The following is a 19,702-nucleotide window of genomic DNA, read 5'->3' on the forward strand; positions in this document are numbered from 1 at the left end:
GATATTGCAAACTTGCTAAATTGATTACATGCTTGGAAGGTATTCGGAGGGCGGCTAAATTAACGCGAAGCATGCAGACCGAAAAGAAGCTGCAAGCTGCGATACTGCATGGACCATGTAATTTGAAATTGGAATGTATTCCTGAGAAGCCAATTCAGGAAACGCAGGTATTTAAAGAAAACAAATGTTCCACATGATTTATTTGTTGACTATCCTATTTCCATTTCTATTAAGGGGATCGTTTCCTGTAAACGGTCAAAAAATAGACAATTTTTTAGGAATTTTTTAAAATAAAAGTATTACACCAAATGTTTTGAAACTATACAGTATTATCATTCGACATTTATAATGTATAAAAAAATTTTTTTGTTCCAAAATAATCGATATATTAATACTAATACATATTATAGAAATCTTTTTTCATTCGTACAAAACGACGTGCCGCTTAACGTCCTTGAAAGTCGTCTAAAACAAATAAACAAAAATTTTGTTAAACCTACCATTAATGACCATAGTGTTTCTGGATGAATGTAAAGAAAAATTAAAAAAATGAATATTAACAAAATAGCGGCACTAAAAAAATTTTTTTTTAATTTTTTGCTAAAAATTTTTGCGTTATTTATTAAAAAAGAAGACGTAAAATTATTTTTTTTGTAAAACTTTTATATTCATCTAGAATATGGTTCTGTAGATATGGTCATGTAGATAAAAAAAAATTTTTGTTTATTTGTTTCAGATTACTTTAAGGGACGCTAAGCGGCACATCGTTTTGAACGAATGAAAAAAGGTTTCTATAATATGTGTTAGTATATATATCGATTATTTTGGAACAAAAAATTTTTTTATACATTATAAATGTCGAATGATAATACTGTACAGTTTTAAAACATTTGGTGTAATACTTTTATTTTTATTTCCTAAAAAATTGTCTACTTTTTTGGCCATTTACAGGGAACGACACCCTTAATGTAGATTAGAGGAAAGTCGCCAATAGGCTTAAAGCGGTACTTCTCTTATTTCTCAAAAACTAAATGTTACGTCAATACTGAAACATGACACAAAAACACGACCTGCTTAAATAATTTAAGAAATAAAAACCCATAATTCATATATATTAATTTTGATTTTTTTACATAAAATCTATTAAAAACAGGTCTAACCTAATCTAATTTTTATGTATAGTCGTTCCACATGTTGCGTCTTGCGGAACAGCATACGGTAATTTGTATAATCGATAAACAGTTTTACATCGAAGTAAAAGGCTTCTAGGAATCCTCATATACATTAACTTGTACATAATATTTTGTACAAATGACTCATGTTAAAGAAAAAAAAAGAAAAGGATAATATAGCCTATTTGTATGCCAGTTTAGCCAAATTTTCGAAATCTTCATTAATTGTTACGTTGTAAAAAACATAAAGAAATTGTTTAATGAAAATTACTGCGTAATAAAAGACTCTTTTTATTTTATATTTATATGTTTTTAAAGTTTTATTTTTGTTTAAGAAATATTATTTTGCTATTGATGACATTTCTCTAATCATAATCTTGGTTTAACTTTACTGTAGACTTTGTAATTGTAAGAATTACACTGTTAAATTCTTAGTGAACAAATTTCGAAACAAATGAAAGTTAAAAATAACAAAATGTTATTAAACTCAGGAAACTGATTTGAATACGACTCTTTAATATTAACAGTGTAAAACAAGATAAAGGGTGAGTTAATTAAAATTAAAGTTAATTCACATTAGTAGAAATGGAGATTGCATTATAAAATAGTTTTTCCAAGAAACTCCCAAGTCAGTTTAAATAAAATCCAGCGATTTTCCTCTCTATTTCCTGTTACGGATTAATCGCTATTTCCTGCTCTCCATGGGGCATTGCAATTTCTACAGGCAGGCATATAAAGACGTTTATACCGGCCGGGGTCTCACCGTGTGAACTTTGACGCCGCGTTACGCGTTGTAATGTCGCACCTAATCGCGGCCTAATCGCGGAATTTCACAAGGCGTCGCGTCGCGGCGATACTCGTGGCTTACGCCTTGTGAAAAATCTCGCTTTCACTTAAAGGATCGATTCGCGTTCCGAGGCACGAAGGTTAAAAGTCTCCGGGCTGAAATTCAGCGAGCGATAGACACTTTCTCCGCTCGCTCTCCGGCGCGGCGCCGGCGTCGCCGCCCCTTTTTTTCACGAGGCGAGATTCGCGAGAGATTGATCGTCGAAAGGTACGCGTGGACGTGCGCTTCTGTGGGCTCACCGGAAGCGACGTGCTCCTCTGGCGCGGCGAACATCGCAGAACTCCGGAGCCGGCCATGGTCCTCGGTTTCGAGGTGTCGGGCACGATCCTGGAAATGGGCAGACTGGCACACGAGCGGACAGGCTACCAGACGGGCGAGGAAGTCGTCGTGCACAACTATCCCGTCTGCGGCGGGTTGGCCGAGAGCTGCCTGGCTCATTACAGAGTACGGCGTTTTTCATCCCGAAGTGAGGAAAGCCGTATCTTAATTCGGAGAGATCCGTAATTTGCAAATACCACCACGCCCCGACTTTCTTCATCGCCGAGCGCGCCGCGCATTCCGCCGGGCCTCGGGCTCGGGTCCCGCTGAGATAATAATCGACCCGGGTAAACGTTAGGATGTGTTTAGATTAATGAGCCGGGTGTCACTGAAAAACGCGGCGGCCGTCACGGACGATTATTTCACGGCGTTGCTGGCGATCGGCCGTCGGGCTTGCGTCCAGAGAAACGAGTGCCTCCTCGTTAACGCGAGACACTCGCGTTCCGCTCTCGCCGCCATCGATCTCGCCACTCGAGTCTTCGGAGCCAAGGTATTCCATCTCGCTATTCATCAAGACAAGTAAGTAATGAAACAAAAAAAAATTATACGTTTCTCTTCGAATATATTACACTTTGTCTGAGTGTTTTCATCAACGCGCGTGACAAATGAGAGATCAAACCGAATCCTCAACTCCCGTGAGTGTCCTGATACTTCCGTCTTCGTTATTTTCCCGGACTACTTTACGGACGATTTTAGGACTTCTTTATATCTCGCAGGTGGTAGCTGTATGCGACGATGCAAGGCGGGCCGAATTGTGCGCGGATCACGGCGCGACGGTGGTACGCGGAAACGGACGTTGCTTGCCGTACAAGTTGAAGAAGATTGGCGAGAGGGAAGAAGTGCGCGTGATGATCGAGACCGAGGGCGGATCGTGCTTTCGGGACACCGTCAAATGGTGAAATCACTCGTCTCTTACGTTACAAGGCTTATTAAATTGCGAGGTTCCTTTTTAGTCAAGAAGGTGGTGAAAACCGCGATTGCGAAACGAAAATTAGAGATGTGGAAAGTAGATCACCAGACGTTATTCGTCTAATAAAAAACCAGCATGTTTGCATGCATCCCGGACGGGACTTTCCAGCAAGCTAATTGCGAGCATCGATGGCTCGAAAATTCATATCAGACTACACATTGAAGATTGAGGATTGCGAAGTGAAGTTTGGAATTCGATCTGTCTTTAAGCCCGTATTAGACTAACGATTGGGATTGAGATTGGATTGAAATTTGACGAATCAGAACAAAGTTTTAAAAGTGTTGAATCTAATTCGCTCGTTTATGTCGAAATAAAATTTTCACATCTCTAAATGAAATAAAATTAGCATAATATAATTGAAATGCAAAATTATTGCGTGTTACTGCCATTTATTATTTTTTGTTACTCTTTATTTCCAATTATTATTGCAATATTATATTTATAAAATTATACATGTTATTTTGTATTTAGTTTTATATACTTTTATTGGTATATAGTTACCGAAACTTAATGCGTGTGTTAGGAATAAGGTTCTGCTTGCTCGAGTTCTATATATATAATCTTTAATTCGCAAACTCTTTAATCTTCAATAAGTAGTCTCTGGGGATTTTACAACATTTATTAAACTGTAATATTATGCTATAATATTATATAACGCATGTATGTTTTTTTTTTCAGCTTGGCACATGATGGTCTGATCGCTCTCCTCGGTGAGGCGCGAAACAAACGATGCCTCGATCTTTCCCACGTCCCAACGAACCGCACGGTGTTTGCAGTCGCTGCGGAGCATTACAAAGTCGCCGACACATTGGTATACAGGTCAATATGATTTATTAAAAGCTAAGATGATCACTTGTACAACTATTGGAATATATCGTTTTCCCTTAGAGAGACCATGGAGCATGTATTGGACTACAAGTCTGATTGCGCGATTCGTCCTCGGATCTCGGCGATTTTTGGTTTGCATCGCGTCAGCGATGCGTTCAATTATTACGCAACGGTGCCGAGCGGGAAAGTGTTGATCGACATGAAAGATCATGATCGGTTGACTCTGTACGACGAGGCTTAGTTATATTAAATTCGGTTAATCTAATTCTATAACTCGGCAGATTTCATTGTTTCCTTTATACTGCCCGCGATATTTCCCAAGATGGCGTTAGCGTACGGTGCGCTTCCTGACTTGCGTTTTTATCTTATCGATAAGAATGTTTCCGAAGAGCCAGTGACGAATTTGTATCTGATTGAGCAACAGCATAATAAATGTTTGCATTCCTATATTTGAAATTATTGTTTTTCATCTTCATACTTAATAAAGCGTACTTTTTCAAAACTCTCTTCAAAACACTTTTCCATTTGGTTTCCTTATATCAACTATTAAATGATATTACATTGATTATCCTAATTAACATAACCATGCTGTTGTGATCAAATTTCAGCGTATGACAGTGGGTTATCTGTTACGATCGCCTAGCTCGCATAAATGTTTTACAAACCGAAATAAAGCATCCTGCAGAAACAAAGAAAAATATTAAAAAGCTCAAAAATTCCGACGCGAAGAAAGACATTTGTACCGTTTTATTCTAACATGTTCACAGACTTGCTGCATAAATTACAAATAAAACATCTGAACAAATTTTTTACAATAAAAATTAAATGGTACTCGAGCTTCCAAGGCAACGCGAAAACGTGATAATAAAGAATTTGGTTATGCGAATGAACAATCTCGATCGCTACCGTAAGGGTATCGCAGAGGTAGATTGTGACGGAGGAGATTATTAGATTTTAAATTTCGTACCAATTCGCAGCGCCACCACACCATTCTATCGTGGACGTAGAAACTACGTAGCCACATCTACTTTTCTATAGAAGATCAAACGTTCAAACCAAAACATTAGGAATAACAAAAATTTTAAAGGTTTCACAACTGATTATTCTTAAATTTAATCGTCTGATTTGTCTAAGCAAATCGGAGTTCGTTAAGAGACTATAAACTCGAACGTATCAGACAGCGAAGAATAGAAAAAGACAGAAAGCAGTTACCGCGTTTGTTTCTCTCTCCGAGTCAAGCAATTGGCGCATCCCTCTTTTACCTATCGACCGTTTTCCGTCTCTTTCTACGCGAGCCTCTCTAGTCTCCACGCTTTACTCCCGCTCTACTTTCTCCACGGGTGCGTCGGTACGTGTACGTCGCGAGAGACTCGTCGCGGCGCCGCGAGATGGCGGCACGCCGCGCGAAAGTTGCGCACGTCGGGCACCGACGACGATGCACCTCCTCGCGGCCGGCGCAGCCGAGAAGCGAGCGGCCCAGCGCGTGTCCGCTCCGGTTTTCCTCGGTTTGCGCGTCGCGTTGTCACGGTAGTGAAGCTAACCCCCTCCTCGTCTCGGGCGTGTGCCGGCGGTGTCGCGAGCGCGTTATCCTCGTGCACGGGCGTCTTCGCGCGCGCGCGCGCGCGCGCCACGCGAGTATCCGAGTTTGTCGCGGTGGTCGAGAAATCGTCGCGAGGTTGGCGAGGTTGACGCACGCCGTCGCTCTTCCTCTCTCGCGATCGTCGACGGTAGCAAGTGAAAGAGAGAGAGAGAGAGAGAGAAGAACGTGCGAGGGGGGTGGGAAAGAGCGAGACGGAGCGCGTCCGTCTCTGCATCGCGCGCCCATCGGCGATCGTATCGTATCGCGTCACGTCACGTCGCGTCGTCCGTCGTTCGCCCGTCATCGTTTCTTCCTCCTCTCGCGACCCGTCGTGTCCACCTGGGACATTTTCTCCTCCCGTGACCCGTCAGCGGCCGCGGCCCGAACCGCGACTCGCTCACACGCGCTCGCTTGTCGCTCTCGCAAACGCTGCTCTCGCTCGTCGATACGCACACGTCGCGCGTCGTCGCGTCCGCCATATCTCGCGATATATCACGAACGACGGCGGGGACGGCGGCGGCGGTGGTGGTGCATGCAACCTGTTGTTTTCTCCGCGGCCGCGCTCCTCTCACCGCCTGACACACGCAGCCGTGCTGAGCGGTGCGACCTAGCGACGTGCTGGCGGCCGACCTAACCTCGCACCCGCCGACCTGGGAAACGCGCCGGCTCGTCGACGCTGGGAGCTGACGGCAGTATGAACGGGTAAGGCATCACACCGCTTACATGATAAAATGATAAATCAACACACTCGTCTCGAGAGATGAGAGACGCGGGACAGAGAAAGAGAGATTTCGTCAAGGGAAAGGAGGAGTGGAGGAGGAGGAGGAGGAGGAGGAGAAGGAAGTGAGAGTGACAGCTGAATGCACGCATGAATGTGTGAACGGGGAAAGGGAAGGATGTAGTCTCGGTGTGTCGGAATGCTATATTGGATGAAGGAGAGAAGGAGAGAGAAAGAGAGAAAGAGAGAAAGAGAGAAACGTATATAATGCGCTGCTTTGCGATTGCATGTTAAGCGAGAAGGAAAGAGCGACAGCGAGATGGAAAATATGAACAAGACTTCTTTATTATGCATATATCATTTTTCTCTCTTTCTCTCTCTCTCATTCTTTTTTTCTCCCTCTCCAAGTTTTATCTTTGTAAGAGTGCCATTCGTTATACTCCAGTTGTTCATGCGCTGCATACGGATGCGCGCAGCTCGACGAAGCAAAAAGACCTACCGTGGAAAATTAATTAACCAACGCCAACGTTTTTTTAGTTTTCGACACCGCGATGTAACTCAGTTATTAGATATCGAGGATCCAGCCTTCAGGATTGGGTATTTACTGCATAAATATCAATACTCTTCATTACGTGTATATTTCATGTCAGACGTATTCACATTTTTATAACTTATTACTTTTTCTGAATCGAGTTATTCAACTTATAATAATTTAAATTGCTTGTATTGTCTATATTCTATATGCAAAAATTGACGTAACAATGTACACAGTGAAAAATCAGTGTCAAATTAAAAATCATTTTCTCTTATAAGTAAGAATATAAAATCTTTTTAAAGAATTAAATTTCAGCCAAAAATATATTTTTATTTTAGTATTACAGTAAAAAATTCTAAAAAAAATTCTAATTCTTGGTTTGAAAGTATTGTTATTCTCTGTTCGACACATTTTCCCTCTTCACTCGTGAACATTATTTTTTAATACAGTTGGATATATTTTTCTCGATGAAACTGTACAAACTTTTTTCATGCGAACAAGTTAGATTTGTTCGAGATTGCTAGTTCCTTCTTCTTTTATTCGTTTTCCTTCAATTGAATTAGATTTCGGCGCGATTAATCGCACTGTACTTCTAATTCACGCTAATGCGGCTTCCCGGAGGAGAGAAGATCGCGTACGTCACGAGAGGTGTGTTTACACGTGGAGCGTTACGCGTGGCTTCCGGATGGAGCTTTTAGCCGTGTTTACGAAAGGCCGGAAGCATATCACTCGGCTTCTTGCCCGCGCCACATTTTATGCGTAATATTCAATTACATCCGCGCAACAGTATCCAATGCGCGCGTACGTTTACGCGCCTACGGCGTCCTCCCGCCGGGTCTCGGATACTCGCGCGAGTTACGCTTTCCATAACATCGCTTTACTTGTATTTCATCGCGGACAGCGAACGCGAGGATTGCCATAAAACCGCGTAACATTTTCACCGTAGATTTAGGTTTAATGGGCTTTCTCTCTCCCTCCTTTCCTGTACTTTGGATTCTTGGATTTCCTCTATTTAGCCCTAGACGCGTTTATCCGATCTCCAGCCCGATAACGTTAGAAATTCGATGCTTCAACCCTTTCGGTGTGCGTACGTGAAACCGCGGGTTTAAAAAGAATTCGTAGGATAAAGAACGAAGCGGAACCCCGCGCGCCAAGAGGGAATATTGCTCCGCTAAAAGTTTCATCACGTGCGATCCTGCACTCGCACGGTAAAATATAATTCTCTATTGTGTATCGCGCTCTTGATTAAAGTTTCGCGAATTCGAATCGGTATTCCGATTTCCGCGGCCGCCGATTTTCAAACCGCATTGCGGGGGATATGAATGGGAGGGATTTTCTACATTTTCACCGCGCGTTCGTCGACCCGTAATACGATTAGCGCGAATTCGTATCTCGTTTCTCTCCCTTTCCGAAAAATGATCAAATTTCGATCGTTTCCCGAATTTAATTCTCTCTCTCTCTCTCTCTCTCTCTCTCTCTCTCTCTCTAGCTCTCTCTCTCTCTCTCCGTCTCTCTCTCTCTCTCTCTCTCTCTCTCTCTCTCTCTCTCTCTCTCTCTCTCTCTCTCTCTCTCTCTCTCTCTCTCTCTCTCTCTCTCTCTCTCTCTCTCTCTCTCTCTCTCTCTCTCTCTCTCTCTCTCTCTCTCTCTTTCTCTCTCTCTCGTTCGCCGAAATAATAACGTGGTAACGCGCATTTACGTACAACGCGATCGTCGATTCGCCACGCCACGTCACGTCACGTCACGTCACGTCTTTCCCTACCGCGAATCGGCAACGCGTTCGATTTCTCGCGCGTTACGCACCACACGCATCACGGCCACGTGCCCCCCGTGTGGAGCTTTAAACCCTTCGGTCGGTATTTGGCCGCCCACGTGGTAACTCCTTCCGCGCGAACAAACCGACGGGCTTTATCAACCCACGGTCACGTCGGCGCGCGTCTCCCACATGGGTTCGATCGCGCGCGTTTTATTTCCTCCGTACCTATCGCTGGACGATAAGAGCTTCCTTCTCGCGATCGCTCGTGTTTTTCTTGCTCTCTTTCTCTCTCTTTTTCTCTCTTTCTCTCTCTTTCTCTCTCTTTCTCTCTCTCTCTTTTTCTCTCTTTCCCTTAGCGCGCCTTTATAGCGTGCACTCGATACATGCGTGCACTGGGCCAACACCGTGAGGCCATCGCGCGGCGAATTAATTAATCGAGTGCTCTTAGTTTAATTAAGTCGCCGCTCGTTCCGCCGTCGTGATGAATTGACCGTCGCGTTGTACCGCTGGTAGAGAGTTTACTATGTCACGGCGACCGTTATATTCGTTTTCACGTGGGCAAAGCTAAGCCGGAATTAGATTTTCGTCGCTCCGCGAGCGACGCGCGGTGAAAGACGCTGAAGCTCCTGGCAGCGGAACGGTGGCACTGCGCACCGCCGCGCGTGGACCCGCGCCAGGAAATGATATTCGCTCGTGCGATTCGCCTCGTCCGATTCGCTTCATCTGCTGCCGTCTCTCGTCGTTTGTTTCTCGCTTTGACTCGCGTCTTCCACGGCGAGTGACGGCGAGTCGAGAGGAAAAAAAAAACCGCATCGCGTAAAGCACATACTTTGCGACTTTACGTACGTCCGAGCCCGGAGTGGAGATTGCCGCTCGAAGCTCCCGACGGCGACTAGTAGCGTTGAATTCCTCGCAGTTCCGAATTTTCGCCAATTCTTTTCGTTCTTCGCGCGACGACGCCGCTGAGAACCGAGGCGACTGTATACTCGCGCGCATTTTGCAAAATCGTGTCAGATTTCACGCCGTATTTTCGCAAGACACGGTTCGCGGAAACCCGACAGGCAACCGAATGTAGCCTGGTGGAAATGTCTCGTTGCGAAAGACCCGGACCTCGTGCATTATGGATTGGCACTCCGCCGATGAGTCGACGATAATGTCTTTACATTGTCAATACTGATTCAAATCGCTCCGGTGTTTTTCCACAACGTTAAAGCTGTTTATTCTGCCTGCCTGCTTCGGTTGGAATCGGTGTTTCAGAGATCCATCTGTGCTTTCGGTGTAGTGCAATTGGAATGCATTATTATAACATTGTTGTACACGATAATTATCATTCGTTAGAATGAGTGTCTTAGCTTAATTCTATGTAACTTGGGAAATATCAAGTGAAACATCATTTCGCGCGTGTCTAAAATAAATTTATGATTAATACGTAAATATTCCTGAATATTTCCAAATTTCTCAATTGTACAGTTTCCTTTAAATATCCTTTTAAAATAACATTGCGTTACGAAAAGAAGTTTTAAGTAATTTAATTACAAACGAAATGTGAGAATATTAAGAAAGCTTTATTTACATACGAAGCCATAGAATTTAAAGAACATTTTAGAATTCAAAAAGTTTCGTCATTTTCGTGCAAAAGCATAAAATATTAATAAATTACACAATTCTCTTTAAACATGAAGTCACACTTGTGAAAACGTGGCATTATCGTAAAAGTACGTACATATAATTTAAATTGCTTTTTATTTATTATTTAGAAGATAGCAACGGCCAAAAGCTATTGTGTAACGAAATATGGAAAGATTTCTTAACAAAACGGTATTTCCTTTTCAAACGTAGATTTCTTTTTTCTTCAGATTCTTCCAGTCTGGCAGAGTGTATTGAAAGGTTAAACGCGAACAAGTACATTAAAAAAAAAAAAAAATCGTGCCGGAAACATGCAACCGTGGAAATGCAACCGTGTATGTTTCCCGCCTATGCAAAATTACCCTCGTATCGACCGTCGTCCGGTCATGTTCATCTTATATATGACCGCGTTATTAACGTGCGTGAGGACTAAATTAACGTGCATGAATACTGGCAGAGGCTCGCCATCCATCTTCGTATCCGATATTATGTTTCACCGCGGCCGCGTGCGCGCGCGCGCGCGCACCGTCAATGCAGTTCGCGATGGGCCGTGGCCGGTATTTAATCAGGCGATTCACGAGAATTATTAAATACGAGCTTTCACGGGAAGCGCGTTGAAACACACCCATGCGTTAAGACGGCACTATGTGCCATTTGCTCGCCATGTGCCATCGACAGAGGCTCGCCTCGCCTCGCGTTATGTAAACGCTGCGCCGCGGGTTCCGCGTCGGGTTCCTGTCGCGCGATAAAATCACCGGGTATTCGTGTCGCGGAAGTGTCCTCACTCTTTCGTTCGCGCGCACGTGCTGCACCTGCGCTACACCACCCCGACACCCGCGGCGGCGTCTTGCCAGGCGTGACTTAAATGCGGCCTCGCGCGCGCGGTGAAGATGTACGGCGGGACACATGGTAAAACTCGGTGAGGCGAACATATCTTTCGTCGCGCGCGATATTCGCACACTTAAACCCACACGTTGCTTATTTCGCGCTGTGAATTTTTAGCGTCTCCTAATTCAGAGCCCGATTAAATCTTCATCCCCGCTACAACGCCGCTGGTACTATTCACCGGCGGTTGGGCGATATACCATCGTGTACCGTCCATGCGTTGCGAGAGCCTTTACGCTGTCGCGTTTAGGTATACGCTGGTACAAGCCTGCCTGGCGTGCGTGTACGTGAGAGAGTGCGCGCCGCGGGTCAAACTTTACGCATCGTCACAGCGCACAGCCTCGCGGAATAGCGAGTTAGTGAATGCATAGCACCACCGTTGCCGCCTTTACCCGCATACGTTGTGGCGAGAACGCGCCCGCATTTCGCCGCTATCGACGCGCTCATCGAACCGCGTGCACCACGAGCTCTCCCCCCCCCCCTCTCTCTCTCTCTCTCTCTCTCTCTCTCTCTCTCTCTCTCTCTCTCTCTCTCTCTCTCTCTCTCTCTCTCCCTCTGCCACGGGTAAATGCTTATCGGGCCGGCCTGCAGCGCTCGATGATAATTAAAATAGACAAGACTCGCGGTAGCGTACGCAAATATCTCAACCGTCCATCAGCAGCCGTCATCATCGCCGGTGATTCCCCGGGCGAGATATTCCGTAGTTGACGCTCGTATCCCTCCGTAACGTTAACGTTTCGCTTTTTACGAAAATCGATAGCCGATTACCAGGCAGAGGATCATCAGTCTCGTCTTTCAACCTTACGTAGTGCACAATTTTTCTCCCCCGGGCCAAGACGTACGAGGTTCCGATGGCCTGGAACATCGCCGCGCGGAGAGGGCATATAAAAATGAGTACCTCTTTCCCGCTCTACGGCTTAATTTTTTTGAAAATTGCAGCATCCACCCCAGTCTTGCCACGGTGCACCTGCGCCGAAGTAGAGCGCGTTGATTATTTGAGTAGCAGGGAGTAGATAATACGCCTCGCTTTTAAATAAGCCGCGCGAGGAGAAGACGCTAAAAATCGACCGAATAATCCGGCCGTTATTCCAGGAGTGAGATTATCTATTTAGAGCGGCCGCAGGGTGTACGTGTGCACTTGCTTCGGCGCTGCGCGCGACGATAAATTAACTCCGATAATAACGGGGAATATTGCACACGGTGTTTCGAAATGCCACGGATTTAATTTCTAGCGCGGCTTAACGACCGATTAACACACGACCGCTCACACTTTCCGCCTTAATGCGCACGGCATATGTATAATGCACCGTAAAATGCTGTCGTGCCCAAGAATGTGCTGCGAGCATTCCGGTCGGCAATGATCTCGGCTTCGTTTCGTCGTAAAAAGTAGTGAGATGCGCCTATCCAGTCGCTCTGGACTTTACGCAAAGTACCTCGGGATCATCGCCGTATTTCTAACGGATATTAGAGACCAAGGCGAAGCGAAATGTTGCTTAGCGGAGGCGTCTAAGTGATGATAAAACTCGAATGTTTATCGAATTTTTCGTAGATAAGGAAGGTCGACTTCGAAGCGGCAAAAGCCGAACGGAGCTTATCCGCGGCCGGAAGTATTTTTCGGCCAGGTTGAGCGAACGACGATAATCGACTACGAACACCGGCGAATAAGTGGTAAATTGTTTTGAAACGCGCTGTACGCCGTGCTGTATGACGAGACGCGCGTCGCGGCTTTCCCACGATTTCTGGAATCCCGTAATCGAACGTGAATAATCCCCGCACCGGATACCTACCCATATAGGGTTGCCGGATGTGACAATGAAACCAAGATTTAGCCAACACTAGGGCAGCCAATTGTCGGCCAAGGTTCTGTCAGTCAGTGCTGGGCCATCACTGGCAAAAGACTGGCTGTCTACTTACAACAAAAACCAGTACTTGGCCGATGGTTAACACCCATACATTGCTCGACATTCTGGCACACAGTACTGGGTCAATACTGGCAAGTGACTGGCTGCCTATCTAACATAACCTAAATAAAATAATCCGGCGTTACGACGAAGACCAATGCTTGGCCAATGCTACGGTAATCGATTGTTTGCCAAGATTCTGTCAGCCAATGCTGGGCCAATACTGGCAAGTGACTGGCTGTCTATCTAACATAACCTTAATAAAATAATCCGGCATTACAACGAAGACCAATGCTTGGCCAATGCTACGGCAATCGATTCTTTGCCAAGATTCTGTCAGCCAATGCTGGGCCAATACTGGCAAGTGACTGGCTGTCTATCTAACATAACCTTAATAAAATAATCCGGCGTTACAACGAAGACCAATGCTGGGCCAATACTGGCAAGTGACTGGCTAAGTCACTACCGGTTGCCAGATTTTCAATACCGGCGCACTACTGACAGACTAATATACAGTCGAATATGCTTTGACGTTAGCAGACGAGTCCGCGGCGAGCTTCACGGCGATAATGTGACAGTTCGGGATTAATGATGTGACATGCGCGAGGTTAATGGCGAGCAAGTTTTTATTTAGTTTCTGTATGCATATTACATTTTGGAAGGAGAGATTATAGTATAACGTACTATCCATTGTACAATCAGATAAGTATATAAAATTTTCCATTTTTTAATGGAAATAATTATTTTATGATAAGTCAATATACTTTGTGCCATGTTTTATTTTTAGTTATATATTAAAAGAAAGAGAGGAAGAAACACTGTATTTGAAGATAAAGTAGAATAGAAGAAGAATAGATAAAAAAAAGAAAGAGTCGGTAAGAAGAGAGAGAGAAAAAAAAATTTTAATAGTTAAGAAAAATTAAGAAAGAAAAGTAAGAAGAATAAAATAAAGTAAGTCTATGTGTACATATGTACACATATAAGTAAATTATAATTAATGTATGTTGAAAAGAGTGTTATTGTCAAATTGAAAGAAAGGGAAAGAAAGAGAGAGAGAGAGAAAGAAAGAAAAAAATAACATTGTGTAAAATAATATTTATATACATAAATAATATTTAATATTAATATTTATAATATTTGACATTGTTAACATTTTAATACTAGCTTATAGACATTAATTTGATGAATAATTGAATATATATATATATATATATATATATATATGTGACATATTATTAATACAATAAAATGTCATATCCATAAAAATACATGTATTCAATTATTCATCAAATTAATGTCTATAAACTAGCATAAGTTGCCGACATCCAGATCAGTTGTAATCCGATGCTGCGACCAGTACTAAACCGTTAGTGCTACCAGTAGTGCGCCGGTATTGAAAATCTGGCAACCGGTAGTGGCTCAGTACAGGGCCGATCGTAATGCTTGTATTGGGGCAGTACTGGCTACGACGGTTGAACCAGTACTGTCTGTCAATAGTCGACCCAAGTTATCATCCAACATTGCGCCAGTACTGCGCCAATAGTGTTTTCAGTACCGCACCAGTACCCGAACTCCGACGGCCAGTATTCACTACTGTTGGCGCAGTACTGAGCCGATTGTAAAACCCTACATGGGTATGTGCGAGCAGCAACGGCGAGCCGACTTTACGTCTCCGCAAATGGCCGGCGGGACGACCGACGCCCGCGGAATTTTATTAACGGCCGTAACGCGCGGCCGATATTTGATGGTTATCCCTGGCATCGGTGTCGGGCGCGCGCTAATTAAAACTGACGCACCGGTGTGTGTCCCGTGACGCATATATTCGCATAGTGGCGTGACGATGGGCGTTTCGCGCATTTGACTTCATCTTGCACTTCGACTTGCGCGTTAAACTTCCTTCGGATATACGTTAATTTGCAAAGACATATCCAAAGATCGATCCGTATCTCTACACTCTTTGATCTTCAAACTTCGATTTAAAAAGCCGAAATAATAATTTCCAAACGCCCATTGTTCGTCGTCGCAATAGTTCGAATCCTCTCTGTTGTACTCGACGTGGAGAAATAGGAGGATCTCTAATTTCCGCATCTCAGAGACATCAGGCGAAAGACTTTCGAATGGCCGGGATTGACGTGTCGTGTGGCAGGTAAAAATATTTACGGCAAATCCGATCCGCCGAGCAGCTCCTTATATCCGCTTCGCGTTCGGCTGGGCTCGGCATCTCGAAAAATCGTCATCCTCCGGAGGAAACTCCGTCGTAATGGAGGGAATATCTTGACTCGACAAGCCGTCCCGATATTTCGATCCTAAGGGCACACAAAGCGCCACTCGAGGGTGATGCGCAAATGACAAATCGTTCGGCAAATAATAAATCGCGGAGGCGGCATTCGGAGGCCTGGGATTCGGAGGGTCGACAACAGCGGAGAGGCGAAGCCGAGATCGAGGGTCGCGTTCACGTTCACGCGTAAGAACGCCGTGGAGGTCGGCGAAATATTGAATATGCCTCACGCTCCCCGCGTTTTCCCCAGCTAAATCAGGATGATCTGGACGGAATATTTCGTTCGAAATCTCTGATTTCCGCGTGATCCACCGGGATATATATTGCGTTGGATGATCCCGGAGAAGATCTCGATACAAAGACGTTATTTAGAGATCGGGAAGCCAGCTGCCACGGTAATCGCGGAATTAAAAGAAAGGAGCTTTTGAATTGCGAATTCTTATCGAACACAAAACGGGTAAACTACATGATTATATAATAAATTAGCTTATTGCGGTGGATTAGAGACGTGACGTGTAAAAGATAGAAGAAACTTAAAAAAAATATTTTGCAGCTTTCCAAGGGTTAATATCTTGATGATTAACTTATTTGTGCCTCAAGGGGCGTATCCCTAATTGCGATGCACTTATGAGAACGGAGCACTTCCCTTATCGATCACAACTACTCTATCAATAGGTTTCCTCGCACAATATCAAAATTCTCGGAGAGATATCGGTTCTGCCTGCGATCTCTCTCGCCCCGCGTATCGGATTCGCTCGTTTCGAGCGTTTCCTAATTATTCTGCAATTCCTGCAGTCTACCAGTCGTAGGCAGACGAGAGTACGGGTTCCTAATTTTCGCCGTTATTATGTTAATTTGGAATCGAATAGTCCGACAGGGTGAAATCGGATTTGCCCGCTTCGGAGGGTCGCGCGCGAGCGCCTCTTCGTCGTTCAGCGGCAGCGTAGGATTCTCTAATTTCGTTCTAAGGGTCCGGGGATTGCGCAGCCGCTCGCGTACTCTGCTAATACCGGCTTCTCGGGTTTACCGGGATTTAGCGTGCGATATTACGTGGTTCTGATGGACGTGAAATCGGAGGCGACGCCGAGGAGGCGCGTGAAGAGGCGCACCGACGAGAACCCGTCATTGTTCGTTTCATTAGTCACATGACTCTCGAAGCTCGGATGCGTGGATTCGTATTATCTTTCTCTTTTTTTTTCCATTCTTTCATTTGCACAGATATAAAAGTAATTTTTCAGAAGTTAGAAATAATCTGAAAACGACATACGGTTGAACAAGCTCATTTTATCTTGCGTATATTAATTTAATAATTAGATTATAGAGCTGGAGGGTCTATAATTCTCACAAAAATTTCAACAAAATTTTCTCTATCAAAAATCATACATCCCTCCCTCAACCCTTTTAAAAGAATAGCCCTCGAAATGATTGTATGGGTATTTTATGGTTTTTTACAATTTGGAACCGTTTCCGAAATATAAAGAGTAGGGACAGACATTGCTTTGCATAATACCAACTGCGCCTCAGTGACTTTGTGCGTTTCAATCATGGAATTATAGAATTTTACACAATTGCTAAGATTGATTTCTTCAAGTTTACTTGCAAACTATAGAAATCTTAAATTAAAGTTCCGTCAATACGGGATCTATCAAAAATTCAATAAGAAAAATATCCCTTTATCATTGGTCTGCACGTCCGAAGTTGAATCGCTGCAATTCGAGAACTTGATACCGCACGCAGAGGCAACCCAAATTCTATACCGAGTTTTGCCTCAAGTGTCCGTGATGGAGAGATAGTGCGCGATACCTGGGACATATCCTGCACACCCTTCACTCTCGTCAGGCGAGCCGCGCCATTGTGTGTTGCTCGGGCGCGTACCCTTCGACCGGAAACCCTCCGTTGGGATTAACGGCTGGGAAATGGACAGTTGGGCCGCGAACGAAAAGCCCGCGGGGATGGCGAAAGGTCCGCCTGGGCCACCACACAGAGAGAGCCCTCTCGATAGCACGCGACCTCTCGCCGTTCGTTCGTTCGTTCGTTCGTTCGTCCGTTTCAATTTCGATCACGCGATCGCCCGTGCACAGGAGAGAGGAGAGCGAGACAGGAGCACAGGAGTGAGCTATGAAGAAAGAGAGAGAAAGAAAGAGAGGCTCTCATTCGCGCAAGATTAACTCCACACTTGTCGGGAAGTCAGTCGAACGGTAGTAACGGAGTTGACACGCAGAACGAGCGAGTTCTTTTCCACGCGTCCGATCGATCGAACCACCACCCTCCCGCGAAATAACGAAACGCCCATTATTCCACGAATGGAAATTATGTAAGGCTCGAACACTCGGCCGTAAAACGGACATTGGCCATAAATTGGATATTCGATATCATTTCCGGTAATAGGGCTGTGATTGTGTGACGCGTGCTTTTACTTCTGTTAAAAATTACATTGACATGAATGAAGTTGAATCCATGTCAATCCGTAATTTTTAACGAAAGTAGAAGCACGCGTCACACAATCACAGCTCTATTATCATTTTTTCCCTCTTTTTTTTTTTTTTTAAACAGAATTTTCTCGACGTAACATGATCAATGTATTAAGTTTTTTTAGGATCCTCATATTCATTAACTTGTAAATCTTTTGTACAAACGGTTTAAATTAGAAGAAAAGAGAGGGAAATGTAGCCCATTGTGCCAGTTTTGGAGCATGAATTTGAAGCTCAATTTCTCATTCATTTTTCATCATGTTGCAAAAACATTTAATCCATCCATCCATCTCATTTGTAAAAAAAAGATGTTACCATTGTATTGTTCCGCGATGTTGATTGATTTACACAAAAAAATTTATTCTTAAAAAAATGCAAAGATGTCTTGATTTAAGAATATTTTGTACTTAAAATAGCGCCAAGAATAAATATTCTTCAATTAGGGTAAGTTAGGGTATGATGGCCATACGGAAAAGATGGCCAATGGCTATAATTTCTCCAATAATTGCTAAATAATGTATTCTCGTAATTATTTTCAAAGATAATCAATATTTACTCTAGTTTATGCGCGTATATTATTCAAAATAATGATATTGTGGATGTCACATCACGTTTTTACTTTTAACTACCTGCAAAGTTTTTCACGTGTTCATTAGAAATTGCCACAATGTCGAATTTTTCACGTGTTCATTAGAAATTGCCACAATGTTACAGTTGTGCTGTCGCAATGAACGTTACCCACGTAACAAAAGTATGTAAATTGTAATGTGTAATTATATTTTTTATTTCCTTTTCTATTTTTTAAATAAATACTATGATTATCTTTCTCTCGCAGTTTGGGCAAGATAGCCCATGACATTTTGGGATAAGTATTTATGTATATATTTTATTAAAAAAGACGAGAATTAAGTTATGCACCTAATATTTTAATTTTACATATTATATAGGTTTTTTTTTTTAGTAATGACAATGAGTTAAATTGATCCTAAACTTGTGTGAACATTTAATATGAAAAATGTTTAAAAATAAAATTAAATATGTGATAATATGTGGCAATAAAACTAAATCTGTAAAATTATAAGTTTTTTTATTATTCTATAAATGTTAAATACAAAAAAATGTATAGCCAACTGTTCTATAATACTATGGCCATCTTTTCCCTAAAAGTTGTGAAAGATGGCCAATGTTCATGTTTCAATATTTTGATAATAAAAACTTTTTATTAAGTATTTTCTCTTTAATGTCGATAGTTTTACATACTTAAAGCTTCAGTGAAATAATATACCAAACGCTATTAAAAAATAATAAAAATAAAAGTATGTTTTTTGCATTTAAAAAAACTATGGCCATCTTATCCGAGTTTACCCTAAGAATAAATTATTTTTAATTAAAATTAAAAAAAATTTTATTGAAAACAAAATTTGCTTTAATTAAAGAATAAAATTGCATTAGTTTAATACTAAATGTGTTTTTATTAATTGTAATTTTTTTCTCAATGAGTCTTTTTTTTAACTTTATTTAAAATAAATTTAATTTAATTTAAACATATTATTTTTCTAAAATAAAAGTTTTCACAATTCTGTCCTCATTTTTCTCGATTTTTTTTATAGATTGACATATTTTAGTCAATTTTATATGTAGATGGCGAAATCTTACTTCCTTCCGCGCTCTTGGCAAGCCTCTTTTATTTATAAGAAAGTGCATTTTGTTCACGAGATAATACGCCACGTAGCGGTGGATAGTGAAAAGGATACCATCTTAAGAATAAAATATACTCCACACAAGCTTAGTTGTTAATCCAATATTCAAGCATGTTATTTT

General features: G+C 42.7%; 1 protein-coding gene across 1 annotated transcript in view; it reads left to right on the plus strand.

Moving 5' to 3' along the window:
* The first annotated feature begins 1,129 nt into the window (after positions 1-1,129).
* Positions 1,130-19,702, plus strand: part of LOC105839279 (quinone oxidoreductase-like protein 2 homolog) — a 207,511-nt gene continuing 188,938 nt past the window's right edge. Inside the window, exons 1-4 of the mRNA XM_036292459.1 lie at positions 1,130-2,827; positions 3,054-3,232; positions 3,986-4,126; positions 4,196-6,416. Of these exons, the coding sequence (XP_036148352.1) occupies positions 2,651-2,827; positions 3,054-3,232; positions 3,986-4,126; positions 4,196-4,376 (678 nt within the window). The 5' untranslated portion in view covers positions 1,130-2,650 and the 3' untranslated portion in view covers positions 4,377-6,416. The remainder of the gene's footprint in view (positions 2,828-3,053; positions 3,233-3,985; positions 4,127-4,195; positions 6,417-19,702) is intronic.

Source organism: Monomorium pharaonis, chromosome 9 (genome assembly GCF_013373865.1).
Source record: "Monomorium pharaonis isolate MP-MQ-018 chromosome 9, ASM1337386v2, whole genome shotgun sequence".
NCBI lineage: Eukaryota > Metazoa > Arthropoda > Insecta > Hymenoptera > Formicidae > Monomorium > Monomorium pharaonis.